Source organism: Heteronotia binoei, chromosome 1 (genome assembly GCF_032191835.1).
Source record: "Heteronotia binoei isolate CCM8104 ecotype False Entrance Well chromosome 1, APGP_CSIRO_Hbin_v1, whole genome shotgun sequence".
Lineage (NCBI taxonomy): Eukaryota > Metazoa > Chordata > Lepidosauria > Squamata > Gekkonidae > Heteronotia > Heteronotia binoei.
In genome coordinates, this window is record NC_083223.1 from 283,108,662 (window position 1) to 283,123,671 (window position 15,010).

The 15,010-nt window shown below is 51.2% G+C and overlaps 1 protein-coding gene across 1 annotated transcript; it reads left to right on the plus strand.

Annotated features, from left to right (window-relative positions):
• The first annotated feature begins 332 nt into the window (after window positions 1-332).
• On the plus strand, window positions 333-7,731 carry LOC132584604 (induced myeloid leukemia cell differentiation protein Mcl-1 homolog). Its single transcript, XM_060256510.1, has 3 exons — window positions 333-967; window positions 4,726-4,973; window positions 6,212-7,731. The coding sequence occupies exons 1-3, from the start codon at window positions 352-354 to the stop codon at window positions 6,326-6,328; spliced, it is 981 nt and encodes a 326-aa protein (XP_060112493.1). The 5' UTR covers window positions 333-351; the 3' UTR covers window positions 6,329-7,731.
• The last annotated feature ends 7,279 nt before the right edge of the window (window positions 7,732-15,010 follow it).

Consider the following 15,010-nt stretch of genomic DNA (forward strand, 5'->3'; position numbering starts at 1 on the left):
AATGGTTTTATTCTGGGCTAAGAGAACCTCACAGAATTTCCCACGCATGAGTCACGGGGGGGGGGGTGGAAACGACCTTTCACCTTTTCCCTCCATGGACGAACCGGAAGTCCCCCCTCCCCCGCTCTTTGTTAAAGTTTCAAGTTTCTTTCCCTCCCGCGGCGGCCCCGCCCCCTCCCTGTCCATCACCGGCGCCCCGCCCCCTCCCTCTGCCAGGCTGGCGGGACCTACCCGAAGCCACGCCCCGTCGCGCTGACGTCAGGCCACGCCCGCGCTTCTATATATACGGCCCAACGGCTGCTCCGCCGCGCCTCCCCCCCGCAGAAGACGGACGACGCGAAGGAGTCGGCCATGTTATCGCTCAAGCAGAAGATGATCGGGCTGAACTTGTACTGCGGGGGCGCGCCGGCGGTGGCTCCGAGCTCTCCGGGGGTCGCCGGCCAGAGCCCCTCAGGAGGGGAAGCGGCGCCGCTGAGGGGACATCCGGGCCCCTGGCCGCCCTCTGACGGGGCGCGGGCGCTGATTGGCGGGGGGCCTCGCGCCGGGGCCCCCCGGTCGCTGATTGGGCCCCTGGAGGGGGCGCCCCGCGCGCTGATTGGCTGGCCCCGGGCGCCCTCGCCGTCGAGGCCTTCCAAGCTGCCGCTGCCCGAAGACGAGCTGGACGGCGTCGAGCCTGAGGCGGCGGCGGAGGAGGAGGAGGAGGAGGAGGAGGCGGCGGTGGTGCCCTCGCCCACCGCCTCGCTGCCCTCCAGCGACGAGGACGAGGCGGAAGCCGCGCGAGGAGACGAGCTGCGCGCAGAGACGCTGGAGGTGGTGCTGCGCTACCTGCTGGACGTGGCCGACGCCGCCGCCCTCGCCGCCAAGGCCGCCCCCGCCCGCCCCGGCGCCCCCCGCGTGGCCCGCGCCGTCCAGACGCTCCGCAGGGTGGGCGACGGCGTCCTCGGCAAGCACCAGATGGCCTTCCAAGGTGGGCGGCCCGGCGGGGAGACGCATGCGCAGCAGCCACGGGGGGGGGGAGTGTGAATGTCCTGCTCGCTTTGAGGGGCACAAGGCAGCTTCATCTGTGCGTGTATACACATAGAGATACGTGAAGCTGCCTTACACCTGAATCGGAACCTCTCGCGCCTACTTGCCTGGACCCTTCTTAGTTGGAGATGCCAGTGGGGATTGAACCTGGGACCTCCTGCTTCCCAAGCAGATGCTCGACCACTAAGCCACAGCCCCATTCATGGCTCTCCAGGGTCTCAAGCTGAGGTTTTCCACGCCTACCTGCCTGGACCCTTCTTAGTTGGAGATGCCGGGGATTGAACCTGGGACCTTCTGCTTCCCAAGCAGATGCTCGACCACTAAGCCACAGCCCCATTCATGGCTCTCCAGGCTCTCAAGCTGAGGTTTTTCACGCCTACTTGCCTGGACCCTTTTGGGTTGGAGATGCCCTCCTGCTCATCAAGCAGATGCTCTACCACTGAGCCACCGTCCCTCCCCTAAAATTAGCCTTCTGCTGAATCAGACCCCTCTCGGTCCATCAAAATCAGTCTTGTATACTCAGACTGGCAGCGGCTCTCCAGGGTCTCAAGCGGAGGTTTTTCACGCCTCCTTGCCTGGACCCTTTTCAGTTGGAGATGCCGGACATTCAACCTGGGACCTTCTGCTTACCAAGCAGATGCTCTGCCACTGAGCCACCATCCCTCCCCTAACTGGCAGTGGCTCTCCAGTGTCTCAAGCTGAGGTTTTTCACGCCTCCTTGCCTGGACCCTTTTGAGTTGGAGATGCCAGTGGGGATTGAACCTGGGACCTTCTGCTTACCAAGCAGATGCTCTACCACTGAGCCACCATCCCTCCCCTAACTGGCAGCGGCTCTGCAGGGTCTCAGGCTGAGGTTTTTCATACCTATTTACCTGGACCCTTTTGAGTTGGAGATGCGGGGAATTGAACCTGGGACCTTCTGCTTACCAAGAAGATGCTCTGCCACTGAGCCACCATCCCTCCCCTAACTGGCAGTGGCTCTCCAGGGTCTCAAGCTGAGGTTTTTCACACCTATCTGCCTGGACCCTTTTTAGTTGGAGATGCACGGGATTGAACCTGGGACCTTCTGCTGACCAAGCAGATGCTCTACCACTGAGCCACCATCCCTCTTCTAACTGGCAGCGGGTCTCCAGCTGAGGTTATTCATGCCTATTTGCCTGGACCTTCTTAGTTGGAGATGCTAGGGATTGAACCTGGGACTTTATGCTTACTAAGCAGATGGTCTGCCACTGAACCACCGTCCCTCCTGTGTGTGTTTACACACACATACATATATATACATACACAAATACATATATGTATATGTGCACACACACACACATATATATGTGTGTGTGTGTGTATATATATATATATATATGGACCTGGCAGCCCTATCACACCCTTGTAGACTTGTGAGGACTTCCTTATAGACTTGTGAGGACTAAAATGGAAAAAGAGGAGAGTAGTATTAACTATTTTGGGTCGCCACTAGAGGTGAAAAGTGTGGTATAAATAAATGGATAAATTTAGTTGAGAGCATGTTGAAAGCTTACATAAGAACATAAGAGAAGCCATGTTGGATCAGGCCAATGGTCCATCCAGTCCGACACTCTGTGTCACATAAGAACATAAGAGAAACCATGTTGGATCAGGCCAATGGCCCATCCAGTCCAACACTCTGTGTCCCATAAGAACATAAGAGAAGCCATGTTGGATCAGGCCAATGGCCCCTCCAGTCCAACACTCTGTGTCACACAGTAGCCAAAAAAACCCAAGTGCCATTAGGAGGTCCACCAGTGGGGCCAGGACACTAGAAGCCCTCCCACTGTGCCCCCCCAAGCACCAAGAACAAGAGCATCACAGCTCCAGACAGAGAGTTCCAACAATACGCTGTAGCTAATAGCCACTGATGGACCTCTGCTCCAGATGTTCATCCAATCCCCTCTTGATACTGGCTATGCATGTAGCCGCCACCTCCTGTGGCAGTGAATTCCACAGTTGGTTCCTGAAACTGTACTTGGACATGGAGTGAAGGGCGTGGGGGTAGGGGGAGATGAAACTGCTTTATTCTAAGTCAGACCCTGAGTGTTTGTCAAGGTCAGTATTGCCAGGTCTTCTGGGTAGTGACTTTCCAGGGTCTGAAGCAGAGGGGGGAAAGTTTCTTTTCCCCTGCTGCTTGGGATCTTCCCAGCCCTTCCCTTCTGCCGTGGGGGGGAAGCCAGCCTGGCTCTGCTGTTGAAGGAGGGGGAGCCCACCCTGGTCGCAAGCAGTGTGTGTGTGTGGGTGGCTCTGCTGTGCTTCCCCTTACCCCCTCCCCCCTTGTGCTGCAGGGAGATTTGCAGAGGGCTGAGAAGGGTTTCAAAAGCAGCAGCAAGCAGAAACGAAACTGAACTTTGCTCGCTGGGAGGTGGAGTAAAAAAAAACCCCTTGCATGCAGATAATCTGGTTATAGATTAGCTTGAGCTCTTGCTCACATCCTGCCCACAAAGCGAAGGAAGACTCGCTGTCTGTAAACATGGTCATTGACGATCACAGTGCCTGCCTAAAATCAAACTTCCTCCTCATTCGCTGCCAGTTTCCTGGGAGCTCATTGCTTGCTTCAGACCTTTAAGGTATTCTGCTAGTGTACTGAATACTGAACATTGTTAAGCAGCCCTCAAAAGTCCATTAACTGGGAACATTCCAAAAGTTGGACTTGTGTGGTTCCACAGCATCGAAGGTCATGATATTGAGATTCTGAGCAGCTTCTTACTGGATAAGAAAATCATCTTTGAAACTTGACAGTAGCTTTGTGAACAGATGCTAGAGATAAGGTTCCTTTAAACCCTTATTATGCAGAAAGCAGAACGGCGTAGGCTTCCTGCCGAGCAAATACTCCTTTCCTGGACAAGAAATGGCTGGGAGAACTCATTAAAGGTGCTGAGTTCCATGGGAACAGGTTTCCTTAGCTTTAAGCCTGTTGAGTAAGTGCCTTACCGTAAAGCAAACAACACTTACGTAGATGCAGCTTGCCTTGTTCTGACACAGATAACTTTTCCAGCCGCCCTTGAATTTCCTAAGCGGTACTGAGTAATTGGCTCATAGCAGAGCAGTGGCTTGTACAGTTGTGCTGAGACTGCCTTGAAGAAAAGTCAACAGTTCTGTAGCTCTTTAGATATCCTTTTATTTGCTTTATACAAAGAATAGAAGAGCCTGTATGTCTGGCCTTCAACCTTGAAAGGGCTGATTTTGAAGCTGCTCTAAAACACATCTTCATTTGCTTACTTTCTCAACTGCTGGGGTGATCGTGTATGGAAAAATTTTGCCCCCAAATAATTTTTTCTTCATGGTCTCTTCTGTTTGGAGCTGAGAGTGGTACCTTAGTTAATGACATTTGAAATGGGCACGGTGCTTTCTCCCCAGCCTATGTTCCTTCAGTTTGGTGTAGTGGTGAAGTGTTCGGACTCTTATCTGGGAGAAGCGGGTTTGATTCCCCACTCCTCCACTTGCACCTGCTGGAATGGCCTTGGGTAAGCCATAGCTCTGGCAGAGGTTGTCCTTGAAAGGGCAGCTGCTGTGAGAGCCCTCTCCGGCCCCACCCACCTCACAGGGTGTCTGTTGTGGAGGAGGAAGGCAAAGGAGATTGTGAGCCGCTCTGAGACTCTTCGAAGTGGAGGGCGGGATATAAAGCCGATATCTTCTTCCTCACCTAATGCTCATCCATTCATTCCCACTCAGGAATGCTTAAGAAGCTGGAAATCAAGAACCAGGATGACCTGAAGTCTGTTTCAGAAGTTGCGATGCACGTTTTCAGCGATGGCGTGACAAACTGGGGGCGGATTCTGACTCTCATCTCCTTTGGTGGCTTTGTTGCAAAACACCTGAAGAGTATAAACCAGGAGAGCAACATCATTCCTTTGGCAGAAATAATCACCGACGTGCTGGTGAAAGACAAACGAGAATGGCTGGTCAGTCACAATGCTTGGGTAAGTGAGTCATTGCGGGGCTTAGTTGAACACACCGAACTGCTTTATACTGAGTCAAAACGTTGGTCATTGTCAGTAGTGTCTGCTCAGAGGGGCAGTGGCTCTCTAGGATCTCAGGCAGGGATCTTTCGCATCACCTGCCCGGTCCTTTTTAAATAGAGATGCTGAGGATTGACCCCGGGACCTCCTGCATAAAGGATGTTGTTCCATTGCTCTTTATCTGGTAATTCCTTCCAGGTGTAATTGGACACGCATCTGGAGGCTGAAGTGAGGCCTCTACCAGAAGCCTTTACTCTACGGCTGTCTTCCTTTGTCACTGCAAAGCTCTGTTTTCCCACAAAAGGAGCTTTTAAAAGTATGGGATCTTGTTGAAGACAGGGGATGGGGTGAGGGGAGCAAGACTCAGATGTAAATATATTGTCCCTTGCCATTTCTTGATGCCCCAAACATCCCCTAGAGCAGGGGTGTCGAACTCATTTGTTATGAGGGCCTGATCTGACATAAATGAGACCTTCTCGTGCCGGTCTGTGTGTGTACCTATTTAAGATTAGATAGCAGAGATATAAACTTTTTAAAGGGCACAGACAAACATGACTAAAGTTTTTTTTTTTTAAAATTAACACATGCTTAGAACATTAGCCCTTGTTGGTTTTAAAGGTGCTTTCTTTGTATTTCTGCAGTGAACATATGAAGCTGCCTTATACTGAATCAGACCCTTGGTCCATCAAAGTCAGTATTGTCTACTCAGACTGGCAGCCGCTCTCCAGGGTCTCAAGTTGAGGTTTTTCACACCTCTTTGCCTGGACCCTTTTTTGGCGATGCCGGGGATTGAACCTGGGATCTTACCAAGCAGATGCTCTACCACTGAGCCACTGTCCCTCCCTAGTAGGATCCAGGGAACTGGGCAAAGGAAGCTGTGGCTCTTTTCCTCCCTTCCCAAGGGACCAGGAGGGGTACATGCCTCAACCAATGGAGAAAACTGAGGTTTTGCTCTGTAGCTCCTGTGCAGTTGAGCAAGCCTTGCAAAGCAAGTTGAGATGCTGATGGAAGCAGATGACAGCCAGTTGCTCAGGGGCCTGATAGGAGCCCTCCGGGGGCCTGATTCGGCCCTCAGGCCGCATGTTCTAGAGATCTTTGTGACCCTCACTTGCTGTGTGAACATCTTATTTTTCCATCATGCAGAACATGCTCAGCTGCCAGTGCTTAGAAGCAACTAACAACCCACTTCTTTCTTCCAGGAGGGGTTCGTAAAGTTCTTCCACGTCGAGGACATAGAAGGCAGCATCAGGAACGTGCTGATGGCTTTTGCGAGTGTTGCCGGCATCGGAGCGGGCTTGGCCTACATGATCCGGTGAGCCGAGGGGAGCGCTCCCTGTGCGGAGCCAGCTTGGACCATACCCTGTTCCTGCTGCAATTGGGAAACTGAGCTGATGGGAGAATAAACCTCGGGAAATCCTGTGGAGTATTTGGTGGTGAGAACTGCCAGTTTATAGAAGTTGGCCAACAAGGATGTTTTGCAGGTGGGAGGAGATCTGAATGTAAAGAAATTGGAGTTGGCTTCCTAGAAGCAACGCGAGAGGAAGTTAAGAGGACTCGGAGCCCATCCGAATGCCACTCAGACCAGCCTCCAGCTCCGTTGGGCTTGGTGTAATAACTTGCAGATCTGTTTGGTGGTATTCCATTGGCCCAGGGCCCTAATCTTAGGCCAAGTGGTGTCTGAACTCTCATCTCTTAAGCGGGTAGAGCTTGGGACAAAGTGGAAGAAGCATCGCGTGGTGTGAAAAAGAAGGATCTTCAGGTGTACACAGAATGCCTTTACCTGTTGGTTGACGCAATGGTGTTGTCCGTATGGACAGTCATGGACTTAACAACCTCAAAGAAGCAATTCCTCATTTGTATTCTCTATAAGGGCTGATTCTTTTTGTATGTAGCTCTGCCATTTTGTTTCGGTCCCACCCCCCCACCCCGAATAAGTCTTGGAAGCATATACTGCCATAGCTCCCAAAGCACATGCAGCTATGTGAGAAGGGGCACAGACTGTAAATATGTTAAAACAAAGCAGTGCTCTGTACATATGTCTTAAACTGTACAAAGTGTACATTTTTGCAGAGCTTTATCTTTAGGTAAGGTTGCAAAAGAGGGTTTTGAACATGGGATCAGAGTCAGTTTTTGAAACGATTCTTTAGCCCTCTTTAAATGAGAAATTATGGACGTTCCTGAAAGTTCTCTGACTGATGTGCTCAAAGTGACACGCAGTATTTTTTGGCATAGTCAGTTGACGCCTCCCATTGAGCAGCTGGCTACAGCGTGAGGTCCTTTGGATAGCCTTTTTTCCTTCCCAGTTGAGGTGGCATTTTGAATAGATGCTAGGTATTTTCTAGTTCTTTCAAATTAAATTTTAAGCTAAAATTACAAACGAATGTCATATTTGTCTCTAATAAAGAATCAAAATGACTCCGTTTGCTTAGCAATGCAATTGCATTTGAAGCACAATCTTGAAATTCAGGTTGTTGGGGTTTTTTTTTTTTCTTTTAAAGGTTCAGGATGACAGTTTGTGGACTTCTTCAGGCTCTTGAACTCAGTTATTAGAAAACAAGAGTTTTAAGTTGATTCAAATTGGAGTTGGTTGGACTGAGTTTTCACTGTACTGTTAAGATTTGTTCAGACCAAACTACGACAGGTGCGAAAAACTGAAAAGCAAAGCATAAAGATCACGGTGCTATCTGGCTTACTCGTTTACATAAACTGTCTAATACAACCATTGTTTACTCGTCGTCTTTGGCTTCTTCTGAAGCAGAAATATGGAACAGATGGAACTAAATGCAGTTGTGTCTGTGGCCAAACTCATATTGGCTGACGGGCCGGTCTTAACCTGAGTGGAAGCCCCCTTAACGTTGTCAACAGGGAGGTCACAACTGACCCAGACGGGATTAGGTGGGACAACCAGGTTTTCTAGCAGGGCCCACTGTGACAGATCTCACCACCACCACCTGTTCATCTCCTTTGGAGGTTTCTAAACAGGCAAGATGGCCGTCTGACAGCAGTGCTGATTCTGTGAACTTGGGCATATCATAAGAGAGTGCAGGAAGGGTTACATCAGCACTTAGTTCTCATGCCCCTTTGGTGTACAGCCAGTTCTGTGTACTGGTTAAGTGCGCGGACTCTTAATCTGGGAGAACCGAGTTTGATTCCCCACTCCTGCAGCTGCTGAAGTGACCTCGGATCAGTCACAGTTCTCGAAAGAGCAGTTCTCTCAGAGATCTCTGCGCTCCACTTAGTTTGGTGTAGTGGTTTAAGTGTGTGCCCTCTCCAGCCCCTTCCACCTCACAGGGTATCTGTTGTGGGGGAGGAAGGTAAAGGAGATTGTGAGCCACTCTGAGACTCTGTCCTTGAAAGGGCAGCTGCTGGGAGAGCTCCCTCCAGCCCCACTCACCTCACAGGGTGTCTGTTGTGGGGGAGGAAGGGAAAGGAGATTGTAGGCTGCTCTGAGACTGTCTCCTTGAAAGGGCAGCTGCTGTGAGAGCCTTCTCCAGCCCCATCCACCTCACAGGGTGTCTGTTGTGGGGGAGGAAGGGAAAGGAGATTGTAGGCTGCTCTGAGACTGTCTCCTTGAAAGGGCAGCTGCTGGGAGAGCCCTCTCCAGCCCCATCCACCTCACAGGGTGTCTGTTGTGGGGGAGGAAGGGAAAGGAGATTGTAGGCTGCTCTGAGACTGTCTCCTTGAAAGGGCAGCTGCTGGGAGAGCTCCCTCCAGCCCCACCCACCTCACAGGGAGTCTGTTGTGGGGGAGGAAGGGAAAGGAGATTGTGAGCGGCTCTGAGACTCTTTGGAATGGAGGGCGGGATATAAATCCAATATCTTCATCTACCTCACAGGGTGTCTGTGGTGGGGGAGGAAGGGAAAGGAGATTGTGAGCCGCTCAGAGACTTCGGAGTGGAGGGCGGGATATAAATCCAATGTCTTCATCATCTTCTTCTCACAGGGTGTCTGTTGTGGAGTGAGGAGGGAAAGGAGACTGTGAGCCACTTTGAGTGAAGGGCCCGGGTATAAATTCGGGCTTCTCTTGTTCTTTCTTGCACGCCGAGGAAAATTCTGATCGCCACTTTGGGGTCAGGAAGCAGTTTTTCTCTAGGCCAGTTTGGCCAGGGATCTTCTGGGCATGGAGTCACTGGGGGTGTGTTTGGGGGAGGTATTTGTGAATTTCCTGCATTGTGCAGGGGGTTGGACTAGATGGCCCTGGAGGTCCCTTCCAACTCTGTGATTCCCCATGACATGTCCGTGTGCCTTTGCTCATTTGCTCACAAGCTTTCCGCCAGCCATGTGCTCACCTTCTCAGCATTGACGAGGAAACAGGCAGGTGTGGGATAGAGGCAGCTCCACAGCAGCAGCACACAACAGCCGGTGTTGTGGGGGAGGGGTGGCTGTGATCACGGGCTGGGCAGGCTTGTGGGAAAGGGGGCCTGGGCTCTGTCTGGCCAGGGACTCCCAAAACCTCAAACCAGCACTGGTCCCAGATAAGCTGGCTTGCATTATCAAGAGGGTAGGCATCGATTGCAGGAAGCACCTGGACTTGAGAAGTACTATGGAGTTAAGGAGCTCATTTCAACCGATGGAAGACTTATAACCTTCTACCACCACTGCCACTCCTTACAGTTTCTTGATTCTGGTATCCAGGGGCTCTCATCCTGGTATCTCATGGAGCTGGCCCAGGTGTTTCCAGTTAATGGAGACCAGTGGCTTGTATTTGGCCAATTTGCTGCTGGTAGCTCAGCTGGTGTTTCCACAGCCCATAGTTTCACCATGTATAAGCAGACCTAAATTAAAATTCAGCTGGTGTCAGGATAATTTAACATTTCTGAAGCAACTACTGAATTTTAGGGGAGCTTAAGAAATTGACAGAAGTGTAATAGTCCATGTCCTCACACGCAATCTGGTAGTCTAGAACCAAAGGAACTACTAGAGAGTAGCCACAGTGTGTGTGTGTGTGTGTATAAAAAAATTAGAACATAAGAACATAAGAGAAGCCATGTTGGATCAGGCCAACGGCCCATCCAGTTCAACACTCTGTGTCACACAGTGGCAAAAAAATTTATATACACACATACACTGTGGCTAATAGCCACTGATGGACCTGTGCTCCATATTTTTATCTAAACCCTTCTTGAAGGTGGCTATACTTGTGGCCGCCACCACCTCCTGTGGCAGTGAATTCCACATGTTAATCACCCTGCCACTGTGTGACAGAGTGTTGGACTGGATTGGCCATTGGCCTGATCTAACATGGCTTCTCTTATGTTCTCTTAAGCTCTTAATTTCCCAAACCGAGCGCATCAGAAGTGTGATTGTGAGACTCTTCTCAAAAATGACAGGTGGCTAAAGGTGGTCAGTGTAAATCAGGGATGGCCAAACTTAACATAAGAGCCGCATAGAATAAATGTCAGATGTTTGAGAGCTGCAAGACATGAACATCAGATGCTTGAGAGTTGGAAGGAAAGCAAATAAATGGGAGGAGGGAGGTAGAAGTGGAAAGAAAGCAACTTTAAGTGACTGCTCCAAGCCACTGGCCACCCCTGGTGTAAATCATCGTAAAGTTCTGCAAAAGCTACCTGGACTCAATTACCTTAAGTTTTTAAAGATAATGAGGAGGAGCTTAGTCATGCAAATCTGCCCTTTGTAAACATCTGCTTCTGGGTAAAGGTGCACAACAGGTCAAACTTGATGGGAGAGGAAGATAGGGCTGTTTCCTGGTTAGATGAGTCCCTCGCCCAGCAGAATTGGGAGAAGGGGCTCTGCAGGCTGTTCTTACAGTGTGAAACCTCAACTTCACGCATGAAGCTGTCGTATTGAATCGTATCCTTGGTCCTTCAAGGTCGGTCTTGTCTGCTCAGACTGGCAGCAGCTCTCCCAGAGTCTTAGGTTAAAGGTCTTCCACTTCATCAGCTACCTGATGCTTTTTGCCAAGGGCATGCCGGCGATTACTGAACCTCCTGCATGCCAAACAGATGCTCTACCGCTGAGCCATAGCCCCTCCCCGCCTGTTTAAATATAAGCAGAATTTTCATTGGTTTTTATTTTATTTTATTTTGCGGATTTATAGTCTGCCCTTTCCCATAATGGACTCAGGGCAGATTACAACACAATAAAGGTCAAGGTAGTCCCCTGTGCAAGCACCAGTCGTTTTCGACTCTGGGGTGACGTTGCTTTCACGTTTTCACGGCAGGCTTTTTACGGGGTGGTTTGCCATTGCCTTCCCCCTGTCTTTTACACTTTCCCCCCAGCAAGCTGGGGACTCAATTGACCGACCTTGGAAGGATGGAAGAAGAGGAAGAAGATTTTGGATTTGTATCCCGCCCTCCACTCCGAAGAGTCTCAGAGCGGCTCACAATCTCTTCCTTCCTCCCCCACAACAGACACCCTGTGAGGTAGATGAAGATATTGGATTTATATCCCGCCCTCCACTCCGAAGAGTCTCAGAGGGGCTTACAATCTCCTTTCCCTTCCTCCCCCACAACAGACACCCTGTGAGGTAGATGAAGATATTGGATTTATATCCTGCCCTCCACTCCGAAGAGTCTCAGAGCAGCTCACAATCTCCTTTCCCTTCCTCCCCCACAACAGATACCCTGTGAGGTAGATGAAGATATTGGATTTATATCCTGCCCTCCACTCCGAAGAGTCTCAGAGGGGCTCACAATCCCCTTCCCCTTCCTCCCCCACAACAGACACCCTGTGAGGTAGATGAAGATATTGGATTTATATCCTGCCCTCCACTCCGAAGAGTCTCAGAGCGGCTCACAATCTCCTTTCCCTTCCTCCCCCACAACAGACACCCTGTGAGGTGGGTGGGGCTGAGAGAGCTCTCACAGCAGCTGCCTTTTCAAGGACTGGCTGGCCACTGTGTGAGACAGGAGGCTGGACTAGATGGACCCTCTCTGGTCTGATCCAGCAGGGTTCTTCTGATGCTCTTCTCAGGGGAAGGCCTCAGCCTCTCTGCCCTGTTGTTGGCCCTCCAGAGGGACTGGCTGGCCACTGTGTGAGACAGGAGGCTGGACTAGATGGACCCTCCCTGGTCTGATCCAGCAGGGCTCTTCTGATGTTCTTCTCAGGGGAAGGCTCGGCCTCTCTGCCCCGTTGTTGGCCCTCCAGAGGAACTGGCTGGCCACTGTGTGAGACAGGAGGCTGGGCTAGATGGACCCTCCCTGGTCTGACCCAGCAGGGCTCTTCTGATGTTCTTCTCAGGGGAAGGCCTCGGCCTCTCTGCTCCATTGCTGGCCCTCCAGAGGAACTGGCTGGCGACTGTGTGAGACAGGAGGCTGGGCTAGATGGACCCTCCCTAGTCTGACCCAGCAGGGCTCTTCTGATGTTCTTCTCAGGGGAAGGCTTCTGCCTCTCTGCCCTGTTGTTGGCCCTCCAGAGGAACTGGTTGTCCCCTGTGTGAGACAGGAGGCTGGACTAGGTGGACCCTCCTTGGTCTGATCCAGCAGGGCTCTTCTGATGTTCTTCTCAGGGGGAGGCCTCGGCCTCTCTGCCCCATTGTTGGCCCTCCAGGGAAACTGGTTGGCCCCTGTGAGACAGGAGGCTGGACTAGATAGACCTTCACTGCTCTGATCCAGCCGGGCTATTCTTAAAGAAGACGGGAAACATTAAAGTCCCTCACTGTCGTACTTGGACTTATTGTTACCTCTCCACTGCAGACTCGAGCTACAAATAGTCTGCCTGTCTCCGTTAGGTGTTCTGTGTCAGCTCCACAAATGCTTCCATTCATTAGTTCCAAGGAGCTGACCCGATCCAGTCCTTGCAGGAGTCAAGATCTCCATTGAAATCATTAATACTCTGTGCTAAAGGAATTTTTGTCCCTGCCTCTTTTTGCCCAACGCAGCCTTCCTAAATCTAAGCAGCGTCTTTCAGTTTTTTTCTGCATTGACAAATGAATTTTCTTTAAACCCCAGCTTGACTGTAGCGCTTAAACGCTCTGATAAAAACAGTGGAGGCCACTGTTGTTGTTTTTTTAAGGAAAATTCACTTGGGTTTTCTTCAAAGTGCCTCTGAATGGCTTTGAAGACTTCACGCTTATTGTAAAAACGTTCTTAGAGGACCAGTGCATGCCTGCGCTTGAGACCAGGGACGGCCAAACCAGCTCAGGAGCTACACGTGGCTCTTTCATACATTTTGTGTGGCTCTTAAAGTCCCCACCACCCCACTGGCCAGCTTGGAGAACACATTTGTCTCTTTAAATCGCTTTTCCAAGCCAGCCAGGTGCATAGGTGGTGGCAGCTACAAGCATAGTCAGCAACACGAGGGGACTGCATAAGCATACGGAGCAGAGGTCCATCCGTGGCTATTAACCACAGTGTGTTGTTGGAACTCTCTGTGGGGCAGTGGTGATCTGTACTCTTTGTGCTTTGGGGGGGGGCACAGTGGTAGGGCTTCTAGCCCCACTGGTGGACCTCCTGATGGCACTTACTTTTTTGGCCACAGTGTGACACAGAGTGTTGGACTGGATGGGCCATTGGCCTGATCCAACATGGCTTCTCTTATGTTCCTCCCTCCCTCCCTTTCCTGCCATAGGTGGTGGCAGCTACAAACAGCCAGCTTCAAGAGGGGATTGGATAAACATCTGGAGAAGAGGTCCATCTGTGGCTATTAGCCACAGTGTGTTGTTGGAACTATCTTTGGGGCAGTGGTGATCTGTATTCTTCGTGCTTTGGGGGGGGGGGGTCACAGTGGGAGGGCGTCTAGCCCCACTGTTGGACCTCCTGATGGCACTTCCTTTTTTGGCCACAGTGTGACACAGAGTGTTGGACTGGATGGGCCATTGGCCTGATCCAGCATGGCTTCTCTTATGTTCTTTTGTCTGGGGCAGTGATGCTCTGTCTTCTGGGTTCTTGGGGGGCCACAGTGGGAGGGCTTCTAGGGTCCTGGCCCCACTGTTGGACCTCCTGATGGCACTTCCTTTTTTGGCCACAGTGTGACACAGAGTGTTGGACTGGATGGGCCATTGGCCTGATCCAGCATGGCTTCTCTTATGTTCTTTTGTCTGGGGCAGTGATGCTCTGTCTTCTGGGTTCTTGGGGGGCCACAGTGGGAGGGCTTCTAGGGTCCTGGCCCCACTGTTGGACCTCCTGATGGCACTTCCTTTTTTGGCCACAGTGTGACACAGAGTGTTGGACTGGATGGGCCATTGGCCTGATCCAGCATGGCTTCTCTTATGTTCTTTTGTCTGGGGCAGTGATGCTCTGTCTTCTGGGTTCTTGGGGGGCCACAGTGGGAGGGCTTCTAGGGTCCTGGCCCCACTGTTGGACCTCCTGATGGCACTTCCTTTTTTGGCCACAGTGTGACACAGAGTGTTGGACTGGATGGGCCATTGGCCTGATCCAGCATGGCTTCTCTTATGTTCTTTTGTCTGGGGCAGTGATGCTCTGTCTTCTGGGTTCTTGGGGGGCCACAGTGGGAGGGCTTCTAGGGTCCTGGCCCCACTGGTGGACCTCCTGATGGCACTTACTTTTTTGGCCACAGTGTGACACAGAGTGTTGGACTGGATGGGCCATTGGCGTGATGCAACAGGGCTCCTTTTATCTTCCTCCCTCCCTTGTGGTCCTCAAACATCTGACATTTTTTCTATGTGGCTCTTATGTTAAGCAAGTTTGGCCGCCCTTGCTCAAGACCAAAACCCTAGTTTGGTTGCTGCCATGAATAAGCATTCTGGAACTCAATGCAGCTCTTCCGTTTTCTTCTGCAAGATGTACCATTGTGTGGACACACCTAGCCCCTTTTTATAGCTTCCTTGTGAAGGGAGTTTATTTTTATGACCTGCCCATCCTTTTTTCCCTGTTGACTCAGTCAGGCTATTATGGGCACGGAGGTGCATCGTGTACTAAAGGCGTTTTTTTCACTGGTGCTTTTTCGGCATACTCATTTTGCTCTTTCTGCTTCTCAGTTCAGCCCAATAAAACTGTAGGCTGCTTTGGAAAGCCCAGACATGCCCTGCTATTGCCTGTGGGGGGCCCCAGTGGCCTCCACAGGCCCCCAGCCAGAAAA

Excerpts from the sequence above, each read along its gene's own strand:
- LOC132584604 (XM_060256510.1), top strand. The coding sequence starts at position 352 with ATGTTATCGCTCAAGCAGAAGATGATCGGGCTGAACTTGTACTGCGGG. Across the intron at positions 968-4,725 it reads GCACCAGATGGCCTTCCAAG|GAATGCTTAAGAAGCTGGAA; the intron begins GTGGGCGGCCCG and ends ATTCCCACTCAG. Across the intron at positions 4,974-6,211 it reads TGGTCAGTCACAATGCTTGG|GAGGGGTTCGTAAAGTTCTT; the intron begins GTAAGTGAGTCA and ends TCTTTCTTCCAG.